A 15,062-nucleotide genomic window follows, 5' to 3' on the forward strand; every position below is an offset into this window, starting at 1 on the left:
ACTCCCCCCTCACCGCTCTCGCATCCTCTTCCATTATCTCTCCTGTTTAATGGTTTCATCTGCACTGGCCTCTCACTGCTGTCTCAAACTCTGTCCACTCCTTCCTTTCTCTATTCGTAGCGCTCACTTACTCACCCTTTACATCTGCAGCCTCGGCTCTCTCCCGTACTGCCCTTATGTCTGCCTCCCGTTCCGCCTTTCCCGGCTTTCCCCTTCCACCTCTCCGCCCCCTGCCTTGCCTTTCTCCCCTTCTGCCCTCTCCTGGCTCACTCCCCGCAGTCCTCCTGTCTCCCCACCCCTCCTTTATCTCTTCCCGCTCACTTCCTTCCTTGGATGTCCTCCAGAAATGTTCAGGTTACTGCCTCAGCGTCCAGGGATGGTGAAAGCAGCCATGAAACACTCCAGTTTGAACACTGCCAGGTCCCTGTAATGCAGGACGTGCCCAGGTGCAGCCTTAGCCTGCCCCCTCGCACTGTCTATGCTACATTACCTCCTCCCCACCATATGGCTGGCCTGCTCTCGGATTTAGGGCTCTGTTGGTGTACGTCATCAGTGAGCAGAGCAAAGAGGCCTCCGCCTTCCACTCCGAGATTCGGGTGCTTATGTGACGGGCGCCACTTGCAGTGTGAGTGTTCACTTTTTTTTTCATTGTATACCTGGCCCGTTCCTCTAGTGCCTCTTTGTTGACCTTTTTTTGTTTTATGTATTCCTTCTGCAGTGCAGGGTTACTGAGAGACGGTCAGTAACTTGGCCGAAAAGTTAATCAAAATACAGGTTGGCATTCCAAACCTAACACTTAAATGAAACTTGACCCATGCGCACGTTCACAATTACAAAAGTATATACATATTTTTTTTATAAATGCATCTTGCAGGGAGCGTGTTAAGGTTTTGCAATACTGATCCACTGGTTGTACGGCTACAGGACCATGCTGCTATTAATTTCGTCATCTTTGCCCAGCTGGAATTTAATCTGCCCACTAACATTTGATGGTGTCCAATGTTGAATACCTCTGAGAGGTCCAAGCAAATGCTTGCTGCAACTCCTTTATGCACTCTAGTTTTCAGGCCACCCCAAATGGAGGTACGCGGCCCATGCCATCTCATGCCACTTCAGTGCCACGGAACTCAGTGACGTCATGATTCGGAGCCTCTTGCCTCAAGCCTCTTGATATCATGCCAGAACTAAGTGACCCAGGACAGCTCATAGATATCAAAGATGTCTGTGTGGTCCTCAGTGACACGATGGGGCTCAAAGACCTCATAATGTAGGGGTGGGGGACAGTCAAATGACAACATAAAGCACAGTGACCTCACAACGTACAGCATAGGACCATAATGTATTCTGCTTTGTGATATCCACGTACAATTCAGTGACACAGTAGGGTGTACTGACACCACTGTATAGTCTTAATGACACCGCAATACAGGCCTCTGTGTTGTCACAGCAGGGTTCAGCTGAACAACGGGGCTTGGTCACACCACACTGAACACGTCAGTGGTATTAAAACCTACATCTCAGTTACATCTCATTAGGATTCAGTGACCTGGCAGGAATCTGTGACATCACAGCAGAATTCAGTGGCCGTAGAGGTAGTCAGTGACTCAACAGGACTGGGTAACATCACAAGATTGAGCTTCTTTACAGGACAAAATAGCTGAGTGATGTCACAGTTGAGGACTCTGTGGTGCCCTAGCAGGATTAAGTGATGTAGGGTTCAAACACCACAACATTGGGTTCTGTGACATCATAGCAGAATTCTTAGACAGCTCAGCGCAGATGTCACAAAATAGGTCAGTGACACTAGCAGAATTCTCTGACCCATCAGGGCTCAGTAGTATTTCTTTGGAATTCCTTGACAAAGGCAGGCACGATGACATCACAACATGAGGCTCAGTGGCATCAGATCCGTGTTACCAAATAGTGTGCACCAGTCGGCATTGCAGTTTGATAAGAGGCATGGCAGAGGTAAAGCGGAGGGGCACGGAGTTGTAGTTTGCCGGGGGCACTGGTGGGGGGACAGCTGAAGGTTTTGTAGTGTTTGTTAATAGAAATTAAAAAAAGCAAAATGAACTGGTAAGGCAGCTAAGAGGGTTCTGCTAAGCACCGCAGAGATCAACGTGTAACTGTATGCCACGGATTTAAATGTCAGACTAATGCTCAACTAATTAAATGAGCTCCACTGATGTAGGTTAGAACCTCTGAGATGCCAGAGTTGCTGTTTGCGGCCTGTATGCTTTTTAGATGCTCATTGGTAAATTACTTAACAAAAAAAATTACAGTGTTTGGGTAATACAATTAAGGGTCTGCACATGCTTGTGTAAAGTTGTTTTATGCAATTATTGCAAAATGGATGCGGAATTCAGTAACTTCGTAATCTACAGCTTTCTATCTTCTAACTTAAGCACAGCTGTCAGGAGCGTGCCTAGAACCGCATGTGCAGCGCTTTGGGGGCGGCATTCATATCACATTTTGTACCAAGAGTGAACTGGGCGATGAGAGTGAGTCATGGTTTAATCCAGTAACGATCGTAAAAAAACGAGACAGGTGGCTGATTCTGATGAGCACCCACCGCTGAGGGGGCACGTACAGTTCTTAGGTCTGAACTCAGTCAGAGCCAACTCACCTTTCATCCTTTTGCCAAAGATGAAATGAGTGCCGCTAAATTTTTTATACTTAAGGGCTTTGGGTCAATTCATTGTGTCTGGCTCTGGCATTGAATCCATTGTGTTATCTCCCTAAAGCACCCACATGCGCTGAAGTTCTGCAGTGTGCGCTATGAAGGGTGGTATCCATTTATATATAACACTACATTAGGGAGTTGTACGAGGGTCAAGATGAGACGACGCCTGTGAGTTCAACAAACTTTGTCTGGATAGAATTGCCTGAGTGTCGAAGTTTGAGATGTTTTACTGGGGTACTGGCAGGAGGAGGAAGATGGGGGTGCAAAGAACACCCCCACTTCAGTAACAGTGGGGGTGACCGTACTCTCTAAACAATGTTTGCGGCACCTTCTATCGCAAGCACAATACTCTGATAACTAGCTCATGGGTTCACATACTAATGTGTCCATTGAACTTCTGTTGTTCTTAACAAAATATGGTTCATGTTACCCTAACAATAATTGTAAAGCAGCTAAACATCGGAGAATGTTGTCGGCAGGGAGTCGAGCAAACCCGACTTCCAATACCGACTTTCCCTGTTTACAAAAATGTGTGTTACTAGGCAAATTGCTTTCATGTACGGGCTTTATCTGCAGCAATTAAGGGTGTTTAGAAACAAAGCTGTGTTGGCTGTTGAGCGCTACGTGTAACTAAAACCATTAGCTCAGCGCACAGAAGCACAGTTACTTCAAACAAGCAAGGTATGTAGGTGCTGGAATGTCCAGTGGGGATTAAATAGTCCATGCGAAATACTGGTTTCTGTTGATTACGTAGTGAATTTATGAGCTTTTGTTTAGCGCATGAGCACCATTAATTTACTCCCACGGGGGACATTTTATCTGCTGTCTTTTTAAATTACGCACTGAATATGGAAAAACTGTATTTACACACATTGCAGTGTTATTGAAGAATTTGGTTAATTTCATTAAAGGCTCGTGTGTTTGTTAAAGCACCACTTGCCAGCGAGGCTGCTTCCGAGCGCTGACGAGAACCGCAGAGAGGCCAACACGCGAGGCAGGAGCAGGAGAGCGCGAGTCAGAAAAAGAAAGGCAGTCAGAAACCAAAAAAATCGGAGGGAGAAAGGTGGGTATACGAGGAGAGAGGCAGGCAACAGGAAAGACATGCCCAGAAGTTGTGTGCGCACGCGTGCGCTAAAACGAAATTAAAAAAAAACAGTAGGTGTAAGGGCGGATTTGAAAACTCATGGTGGGGAGGGGGGACTTTGTGTGAGATATAGGAAAGAAAGATTGTACGCAAGACAGTTTCTTGAAATTGAATTGTGCATTCGACGGATATGAGCAGCGCAGCCGAGCAGTGAACACCAGGACCCGGCCTGATGACTCGCCGTCTGCGAGCCCACTGACAAACAGAGCTCCGACGGTGCAAACCTCAGCTAAATCACCTCAGTCTCAAACGGATGGACAGACACACTGCTGGCGCTTCCTGGCCAACCATGGGGTTTGTATTGCAGTGAGGGGCAGGCTGCTGGGCAGCGTGAGCAAGACTGCAAGCGAGAAAAACCAGCATTGGCGCCGCGCGGCTGTAAATGTGGCGCCGCGTGGCAATAAAAAAAAAGCTCTTGGCATTGCGGGGGGGAGGGGAGCAGCAGCCTTTGATGTGCGAGCGAGTGGGAGGGAACGACCATATGGGGTGTGATTGAGATGTGAGGCCAAGCGCGCTAGGGAAGCGTCGCGCTTGAGTACCTCACATGCATTGGGGACAATCCTCGCTGGTTTCAAGAGTTTGTTTCGCCTACATTAGATCTCGACATCTGCAATGCGCAAGCGCATTGGCAGAGGTCGAGACCTAAAAATCGTGTTTCTCTTTAAACAAAATGATTTACAATACAAGAAAATGTCTTTACTAAAATGTTCTGTCCTCATAAATAATCAGGAGGTGTTCAGAAGAATACGTATATGATGCATGAAAAAGCCACAGAAGGGTGGGCTAAACTAACCCTGCGAATCACAAGATGGTTGGCGCTGGCCTAAGATGACAGGCATATAGATGTGACTTGAGAATGTGGAGTGAAACTGTGAGAGAAAGCTCAAGAAACACGAAAGAAGGGAGTGGCACAAACAAGATGAAGAGCAAGCAACACCTACAAGGTAAGAAGTGGTTAAACAGAAGTGGACCAGACAAAGCACCACAAATTGACAAGCAGAAACAGAAGTGAAGAAGCAAACTAAAAGACAAGCATAAAGCAAAGGTAAACAAATAGTGATGAGAACCACAGGAACCAGGATGGGCCGACAGAAAACATATGCTAGGACTGAGACAACAAAAGACCATGGTAGCAATGTTAGCGGTTGTATAATGGTAAAGGAATAAACCTGCCATGTAGCAAATTCCACTCACCAGCCTTGTACTGGTCTGTTAGGTGACTTCCAAAGTTGTACACCATGTCCAGGTGTCGCCGTTCCTGCAGTCGGTTTCCCACTTCACGGAAGGCATCGGCAGCCATGCTCTGCATCTGCCGTTTAGTCAAATCCAAGCTGTGACGAAGGTTTGCCTTTTCGATGACCTTGAGGATATCACCATAGTCAGGGAAGTTGTCTGGTTGGTTGATGAATTTCTGGATACGGCGGTTGACCTCAGGGTAGCGCGTTCCACGGTATGGTATGCGCTGTTCAATGACCCGGCCAGTAAGGCTGCAGCAGCTTTTTAAATCACACAGCTTTTCAAAAATGCGGATCATTTTCCGCTTCAGACGGTTCTCCTGGATATAAATGGAGTCCTCATCGTCTAGCTGGGTAAGATCCAGCTCCTTCTCCTGGAGTCTACGAATCTCTAAGGTGTAAACAGACAGAAGGTTCTCCAGGTAGCGAATCTGCCTTTTGGAGGCCTTGTAATGCTCCCCATCTTCCATGGCTTCTGCACCAGCATTCTCTTTAGCCTCCTGGTTCTCCTCTTGCTCAAGGCCATCAGTGGTTTCTGTGGCAGAGCTATCAGCCGGGGCATGACTTTGAAGCTGCTCGGCCTGCTTTTGCTTTGCTGCAGGAGCACTGCTGAGTGCTACCTTCTTCTTCTCCGAATTGGACTTCAGAACTGTGCAGAGCTCATTGATGTAAACATATACCTTACTTTTCTTGTTCTGGACTCGAGTAATGCAACGGGCAATCACGTTACGGAACTCAGTTGAGGCCAGGAAGGCTGGGCTGGCCTTTTGATAACGTCCCAGTAAGAAAGACATGACCTCTGGATGTTCAGTTGTCTCATTTCCACAAAGGTCCATAAACTAAATACAGAAAGAAAACAACATGAGTCTTTCCAAGGATAGTTTCAGAACAAACCTATCTGCTGCCAATTCTAGAACTCCCTCAAATATCCAAAAATAAGACACTCAACAATATGCTGAACCTTCAATCTCACATGCCTCAATCGATGCAGGATTATCCAGAGGGCATGTGCTAAATCACTTCCAACTTTAAATGACAACATTTTAAGGCACCAGAGAAGACTGCCTATAAGGAAACCAACTCACCTTTTCAACATCAAAGAGCTTACACAGGGAATAATAGAAGAGCTTCCAACTTCAGCGCACACATCACAAACTAGAAATCGTTGCGTAATATAGGCTGGCACACAACCAATTCAACCTCACCACACCCAATACAACACAGGTGCTAACCTGCAAGACCTTCTAGATACATATGTACCCTTACCAGCAACAGACATACAAAAAACCATGGGCATTCTAACTCCTCTTCAATTTTACCACATCCAAAATAAGCAGTAGACTGCACGCGGCACATGCTTGCAAGGCTTCAATTTACTGTTGTCAAACAATTAACAGACCAGCTGGATGATATTCAAACACAATTCCAACCTCACCCGCAGCCAAACAACGCAGCCAATCAATCATGGACATGATATGCAAGGATACCCATATCAGGCTCAACACACAAAAGAAATTGCAAGAGTACACCTAAAAAAATCCAGCAAATCAACTACATCAACCAACCATAGCAACAATACAAATGAAGGTCCACAAAACACAATACAATAGTGACAACACAACCACAAACCTCCCTGGGCAATGCAGAACTAATCACTAATCGACAGCCTTTAAACTTGCTAAGTAAGCCTTGTTGTCAGTAGTGAAGCTCAGTCAGCAACTCATACCTGTCAAATGGAAAAGATCATGGAAGAAAGATCACATGAATGATGCAAAAAAAACTCACCTCTTTGAAAAGTTTCTCATTTGTGGCCTTGAGTAACATCTGTGCTGACTCTTTATTAGACACAGACTTCACTTCTGACCCATTTGTTTGTGGTGCTGGCAAACTTGCGCTGCTTGTAAGATGCGCTGTGGGTTGGGATTTTAAGGTGGAAGGTGGGGTCAGGGGCGGAGTACAAGGAAGAGACCGCAAATGAGCTTTTGAAGTAGACGGGTGGGTTTGCAACAGAACGTTGGAACCTGAGGGAGAATTCTGGGTTTGAGCCACAGAACCAGATGCAAACGTCCGAGGTTGAACATTCAAAGAGGAGGGGAGTTTCCATGGTCGAGCAACCCAAGAAGAGCCAGTCTTCAGCTCATCATCGTCATCATCATCGTCCAGGACAATGATGCCCCCGTCCTGCTTTGCCATGAAGGTGTCCCTGCTGCCGCCAGCGGGTGCCTCGGCAGCACAGCTTCAGAGATGGGTATGACTGAGCTAATGAAATGCAGCCACGTTTCCTCTATGGAATTTCACTCTTTCCAAACATATTGCTAGTTAAGACCCAGTACAAAGCTTTCAGACAGAGCCGCCTGCAAGCCCCCACAAAAGGGTCCTGCCTTTCAAAATGGCAAAATGTAGTTACTGGCTTTCTAGAAGGGCAATGTCTCAAAACAATTCAAATTAAAAATAATCCTCTTTTTGATCTGAAGAAAGAAGCATCAGTGAGGCACCTGTGAAAAGAAAAAAAGGTTAAATTGTGAACAAAGGTCCTTTACCATCGGAACAAAATTAAGGTGAACACCTAAACACACAATGTAAAGGGTTTCGTAACCCCACACATTAAAAGCTATGCACATACAGCAATAAGTAAAACCCAAATAATTACACATTAAATATCAAAAATTGTATTGCTTAGGGCAATTGTTTTCTTTAGTACTAGCTTGAGACAGGAAGCCTCTTTGTACTGCTGATATGAAGTAGGCTGTAAAGGATTAAACTAAGCAGAGGCAAAATAAAAGAAAATCGAAACAGGTCTTGTTTAGCCCTTCATTCCACCATGTGAATTTGGGACCCTTCACTTGCCTCATGAGAAGAGCCTAGAATGTGTTCTACTCCTAATACTGAACAAGCAATGTGGAGGAGAGGGAGGTCTTGGGAAGAGTGTGTTACCTCTTTAGAACCGAGGTTGCATCCATGTGTCAATGCCGGAAATGAAGACAGATGCACACATACAACTCACTGGTGTTCTCCCTACCCTCTAGGAACACAGCAAAATGCACAACCATGTGTATGCATAGGAACTGTAAGAAACAGGGTGAGAGCTCCAATCAAGTAATAAACACACTCTTATTAGAGAAAACCACAGAAGTCACTAAATCAACCAGGGCTTAGCCCTCTGAAACCTTGGCACTAAGCAGTCAGGCTTAACTTGGGAGCCATGTGTAAAGAATGTATGCGGCACTCAAACAATAATAAAGTAAAAACACAAACACCAGAACATTCCCAACCCAATATAGAAATAAATTGAAAACATTTTAATAATACAAAACCAAAAATGGCAAAAAAATCCATTATGTAGAACCAGAGTTGTAATGTTTTAGCAGAATAATTATAGTTATCTGGACACTGGAACAGAACCAAGTCAAAAGTTAAGGGCGAATGCAATGGAACACAGGTCAGATACAGACAGGTAATAAGTTTACCTCGTGGAAAGCTTAGCTTCTAACTTAGGCCTTTTTCACACAAGAAGCTTGACGAGGTCGTCAGCAGTGTAGCTGCAGCTGGAAAGAGAGACAGCTACTTGTCGACAGGCCGGTTGCTGAAGTCCTAGGCTTCAGTCGAACAGAACACTGGCGGGGACCACAGTGAGGTCATTGTCCGCACAAAGAGCTGGTTAATGTTTGGAGTTGGTGAGAAACACAGGGCAGTCGTTCTCAATGTAAAGAGCTCCATGCGGGTGAAGCCTGGAGTCTGTATCCGGGAAGGTCTTGTCGTAAGTCAGTATTTTTTTCCGCATTTGTCTCCATGAAATCCACTCACATCCGTAAGGTGACCGGGATGGTTATTCTCTAGGAAAGGAGCTCAGAGCCCTCTGGTTTTTCACCTGGAGTCCAGTTCTTGCAGAGGTAAGGTTGGAGGAGTATACTCTATTAGTAGCCAATGGCTCAGTGCATGTGGAGCTGCCTTTTGAGGGTTGGGACTTACTCCAGAAGAGGCAAGCAGCAGAGTTCAGGCTGGTCCAGTTGGTACTAGTCAGCTGGGTAGTTGGAGGTAAAGGCCTCTTCAAGTTTGTTGTGTCCCTACAGCTAAAACACAAGGTCAGCTAGCTGACTCAAGAATTACTTCTGGTAACCTTGGTTCAAAGCTGGCAGGTCCAGTTTTTCATCAAGCTTCAGACAGCAGGGAAGTCCCTCTTCCGAGCCTCCACAGACCAAGGAATGTTCTGATAAGAGGTTCTGGAATGTCACTTTTATACCCAGTGCCGGTCTGTAGTTGGGGGGGGGGGGGGGCACCCCCTTTGACTTACCCTAAACTGGATCTGGGTAGTTCTTTCTTTCCCCTAGGTCTGGCTCCAGCCTGGTTAGTGAAACACAGGACTGGATGACCTAGGTGAGAGCTGCATTTGTTAGTGAAAGGGAAGGCATCATCTAAAGTCAGGAAGGGACTGGGCACAGCTTTCACGCTACGATTGGAGCCCTGGAAGGGGTTTGGTACAACCCCTAGACCATCATGCTCAGACGAAGAACCCCATCCAAACACTCAAAGCCCTTTATCCACGGACATACACATCACACCATAGGAGAGCCTTTAACAGTCATGTGACCATGGACATTGGCAGAAAGGCACATTTGAGGGAGAGCACAAGCACTTTAGCATGGGTTAGCAGGAGTAAAGTGTGCAGTCCTGAAGCCAACAAAAACGGGTTCAGAAAAAAAATAGAGTAGTGAAGGAAAACCTATGGGGGGGAATACCACGCAAAATACTGTCACTTACAACTAGAACTTCCTAAATGAAAATGCAGTTGGTGCAGAAAGAGGTATCGAATGCGCACCTATGAATATTACCAAGTGTCTAACTTCCCTTCCGTGTAGAAATGGCACAAGGCTCATAATCCTTCTCCGCCTTCTCCAATGGCTTATGTCAGGTGACAACACCGTCATGATTTAAAGCACAGATCTGACCAACACCCAATACAGACCAAGTTGCTAATTTAGTCACTTTTATCTTTCGCTATACAGGTCCCAGTGAAATCTCTTTAGATGACTGGGTAGGTGTGAGGTGAAATCGACGTAGCAATCATAAAAGCGGTTGTTGATTGTCTCAGAAATGGTTCATCAGCCTCTTGAAAGATATATCCAAGAGAGCACATTATGGATAAAAGCAAACTCCTTGTAGATACTGAAACTGTCACAGGTGCCATTTGGGCATCGTAATGGAGCCATGGGAGGGAGGGACAGAAAGGGATGGGCCAGGGCAGGGCTTCTATTTGTGCCTGTACCAGGTGCGGCAAATAAGAACTGGGCCAACAGGCGCCTGGCCGGGCGTCAGAGTTCATCCTACAAGGACGTAGTTGCGGCCTCGGGTGGGACAAGCTGCTGCTGCTGACACTCCAATGCTCAAGAAAATGTGAACTTGCGAGAGTTGAATGAATGTGGCTTCTTGTTACTTGATGGCATTAAACTCTGCTTTAAGAAAATCTGCAGAGCTGGATATAACTTGCTCAATCCAGAAAGGCTGCACAGTGACTTTACCAATAGAAATGTAAGCTACACCAGTAGGCCATGGTAAAGAGGGATGGAGCAACAATGCATGCTCAGATTATGAGACACGTTGATGCACTTGTGAAATGGTAATATAACTAACCCGAGAGAGAGGTTACAAAAATGGCAATTGGAACAGGAAAATTATCTCATCACTGAAATTAGGTAGCAGGCATTTTTATTTGCATAAGAATAAAAGGAAATCCTTAAAGCAGGAAATCAAAAATCCATTACTTTTTGTATAAGATTTAACTTACTTCCGAAAGTGTGAGCATACACCACACACATTTCCTTTTATCTAAAGGAAACACGCTTCTAGGTCACCTTCAGGCATGAAGTGGTAGCTAGAACAGCCAGTTCCTTTCCTAAGCCAGGTGGTCCACCTTTCAAGTGCACCACAACCACAACATGGCACCAGTGTCCGTTCTGGGCTTAACAAGATAAAAACATGTTTGGTATTTTGAATCGGCATAAAACCCTCACTTTTTAGGTCTTGCACCTGGCGACGTAGCGCGAAGCGCTGTCGCCAGCAAGATCTATTGTTGCTGACTTGAAGTGGGACAGGAGATGGGCATGCGCAGGGCCAATGGCGATTGAAGCTGATGCACACGCACGTACAGCCACGCGGCATGCACATCTCCCGTCCCCCTCCAGTCCTCGCAAGCCTCACGCAGTTTCACGTTTTTTTAAATGCGGGGTGAGACAGTGGCACACAGGGAATAGAAACAGTGTTTAAACACACGGTAATGACACTGGACTGCCTTTCCCCTTCTCTGTTTATCGCACAGCAGTGACATCACACCCTGAGCATGAAAGTTAAGCTCGCACTGCGCTAGAAGGTTGGGTACTGCACACGATTCTGTGTTTAACAGTGTAGCGTCTCTCAAACTCACAGCCTGGTGAGGCGCTTTGCTTCAGTGCACTGAGTCGGAGCAGTGCGGGGCTCGCAGGCACGGCAGTGCTGTCACTCACCCGCCTTGGTCGCCTCCCGGTAGTTCTTCTCGGGCAGGCAGACTCCTCGGCCATGCAGCATGGCAGGTAGGGGCTATTTTATTGAGCTATGGGCTATGGGGGGTAGCTTCAGTTTTTTCAAAGGGATCTTGATGGCACTTCTTCCCTAATGAAGGCTCTCGATTTATCAGAAAAATAGACCACCCTGAAAAAAGGGGCAGCCTCCCAGGTCCTTGCCCTGTCACTCCGGAAGAGAAAGTGAGTGTACGCACGCTCAGTTGGGCTGATGTTTCTACAACTAATTGCTTCTTCTCACGCAAGTGTGTTCGTCCATGCGCATGCGTCTAACGTAAGAAACGCAAATTCAAAAGCAATTGAGGGAGCGACTACGTTCAATATGAAATCACAAGGTTCACAGATGTGAATTTCAAAAAATGTTCTTTTATTCAGTCGTGTTCAACAGAGATGATAGTGATCAATTATTGATACATCTTCATTCAATCGTGAGTCAATATACAATCTGTACAGCCAACGCGTTTCGTCCAAAGATGGACATCATCAGGGCTCCTATAAACATCTACTTTTCAATTTATAAAGGTCTTGATTCTGAATTCGAAAATCCAACTGTGGTAAATCCTGAGATATTTCTAACCAACTCTTAGCCTGAACTTCCCCTTTCTTCTTTCCCAAATTATAATGCTTTGTCTTTAAAGTCACTTATATCAAGGTATTCCACAAGTACCATTCCTTGCATCAATATTAATAGTTCTGTATCATGGGGAGTCTCGGCAGGCGACGTCTAGCGTCCTTCATCTGCAATAAAGATGCCTTTAAAAAGTGATATCTTGTCACATTTTCTCTGCTTTCAGAGACAGAGGTCAAAAGTCAGTTTATTTTCAGAAAGGGCGAGTAGGCCCTAAAAATACCTCACCCTGATTAAATAAATCTGGCTAGCGAGTGACGAGTGGATTTTTTGAGCCAAGATTCTGTACTAAAAAAAAAGGGGCCTTGTTATATGCCCTGGGTTTTTGGTATTTTTTTTTTTTAAGAGCCGAGTAATCAGGTGGAAAGTTGCATAACCCTGCAGTGATTTATCGGGTATTTGGTGGCTTATACCCAGCACACCATCAGATTTTGCTGCATCCACTACTTGGAACATGTTCATTGACCTGAAGATCCAGAGACAGCCAGGAGTAAAGATTGAGAGGAAACAAGGCATGCATTTGCATTCTTAATCATCGCCTGCTGAATGATGGAGAGCTCCGATTTTAAATAAAGGCATTATTACTACAGTGTTAATATGATGCAAGGAGTGCATTTTCCACACTCTGGGCTGGAAAGTTTTTGTGATGCTTTACATATTTCACCTCTTGGGTTTAAAGAATTCATATGGGTTTGACATTAGTAATTCTTGGTTTGTATAAAAGCTCGCAAATAAGCCCTCGTTTGAGAAAGAGTGGCACACTATGATTTTGTAAGTGATTTGTTATATATTTAGTTATATAGAACAGGATAATTAATCTTTTCATGTTCTAAAATTATAAATTGAATTTATCCCTCAATACTAGTTTGTTCTACTTTTTCATCCTTTGATGCTCCTTGTCCAGGTATGGGAGGGTAATGTGGGCATAACCCCTGTTATTGTTTCAACACTATGATTTGTGGCAGATATCCCACCAACCCCCAGTCAAAGCCATCACCACAGTTCACACAACACCTGCAATAAAAGTAACTACCATCATGCTAGGTGTCCATCAGAAAAAATGCTATCGTAAAAAGAAAAAGACCACAATTAGTGCCCCACAGTAGCCAAGATTGCCCCAGGCCCTAAATAAAGCCATGGTGATCAGAACCAATGAGTCAAGGGAGGTAGATGAGTAGGTAGTGACATGAAACTGTATTGAGGGCCACTAAGTTGTCCCTAATTCCAATGAAATACATGCAGAGGCAAATACAATTTTTTGTGTTGAAGGGACGCCTCACAAATGGAAAAGCCCATTGAAGAAAACTAAGAAGCCACATCATGCAATGGGGAAAGACCACCAGGAGTAAGAAAACCAAGCAGATCCAATTACGGAATTCACATAGACAAGCAGATCCAACCAATCCCATAATATCCAGAGGGACTCACCCCATGATACTCGAGGGCCTCTACCTCCATCCCTTCATTTGGAAGGAAAATCCAGTTAAACAGGAAAAAAACCTGATCCCAAGACCACGAGCAAAGCAGTATCTTCCAGTGTGTCAAAACACCAAAATGCACAATGTAATGTAACTATGAATATGTACAAGAATTACATATGTGGTTGAAATGCTAACTGTGCAGTGCTGTCATTCCCTACTGCATGTCCCACTCCCCACCCAATTCACATCCTGGTTTAACAGAAGCTTCTCCCGCAATAAAAAAAACGTATTATAGAATGTGCTCCACTCTGCGAACACAGGACTGAACTTTAGCAAACATCTAAGGTAATTAAGAGGACGCACGTTTGTGAAAGCAAACAGGAGCATCAGGAGAGGACCTTTGTTATTACAATACCAAGGCCTTAGCAGGGCACAAGTCACAAATAAAGAAGTGGGGGAACGCTGACGTCACAAAAGGAAGTGACATCACGAAAGGTGGCTTACACCAGACTCATTGCCTCTTCTCGCTCACCCCTTAGATGCGATCGCATCAGAGAAGCCAGCGTGTGAGCAGTGTTCTGAAAGAGCTCCGATCTCGCCCCCGAGAGGCCAAAGAGTTAATGTGTGGCTCCAGTTATCGAGTTACCGGTAAAATAAGTGGGGGGACGCCGTCCACCCGCGTGGTACCCCGACTCGAGCCCTGGGTTATAAATAAGGTGTGCATGCCAGGAAACTAGAAAGATTATCCAAAGCTAGAGAACGAAATTTTGTCCACTGCTTATCACTAGTAAGCGGGGTAGTCGTAGCTGGGCACGTACTTACCATTATTTGGTGGTGGTTGTTACTACTCATGCATACTTGACCACCACTACTTTTGTCGAAGCAGTGGGCTGACCCTGATAAAAGGGGATACCAAGCTCCTTAAAGAGAAGGATATCAACAGGCAAATGTGTGAAGTAAATTCAAATTATGATATTACACTAATTTTTGATCGTTTGTGATTTTGTTGGTCAGTAGGTCTATCCGGGGAGGGGGACGTATCACCCTCCACAGCAAATGAGGAAAAACCCTTAACTAGGGGAGGCATTAATATCCATGGCTGGGTAGATATCTTACTATGCAAGGCTAGAGGAGTTATACATTTGGCTTGGGGATGAGTTACTATCCACGTTGCATATATTTCTTATTATGAAATTCTAGAGGAGAGATGCATTTGACTAGGGGAGGAGTTACTATCCTTGGCTGAATATGTCTTAGTATGCAAGGCTAGAGGAGAGATGCATTTGCCTAAGGGAGGAGTTACTACCCGTGGCTGGATAGATATCTTTTTATGCAAAGCTAGAGAAGAGGTAAATTTGCCAAGGCCGTGAGTTACTATCCAATGCTGGAGAGGTGTCTTT

General features: G+C 45.2%; 1 protein-coding gene across 5 annotated transcripts in view; it reads right to left on the bottom strand.

The window, feature by feature from the left end:
- DAXX (death domain associated protein) overlaps window positions 1-15,062 on the bottom strand; it is a 1,076,799-nt gene that overhangs the window by 293,939 nt on the left and 767,798 nt on the right. For all 5 annotated transcript variants that reach the window (XM_078641632.1, XM_078641631.1, XM_078641633.1 and 2 more), the window contains 2 exons: window positions 6,848-7,557; window positions 5,022-5,901 (listed from right to left, as the gene is read on the bottom strand). In XM_078641632.1, the coding sequence (XP_078497758.1) occupies window positions 5,022-5,901; window positions 6,848-7,255 (1,288 nt within the window). In that variant the 5' untranslated portion in view covers window positions 7,256-7,557. The remainder of the gene's footprint in view (window positions 1-5,021; window positions 5,902-6,847; window positions 7,558-15,062) is intronic.

The sequence above is a fragment of the Lissotriton helveticus genome, chromosome 5_1 (assembly GCF_964261635.1).
Source record: "Lissotriton helveticus chromosome 5_1, aLisHel1.1, whole genome shotgun sequence".
NCBI lineage: Eukaryota > Metazoa > Chordata > Amphibia > Caudata > Salamandridae > Lissotriton > Lissotriton helveticus.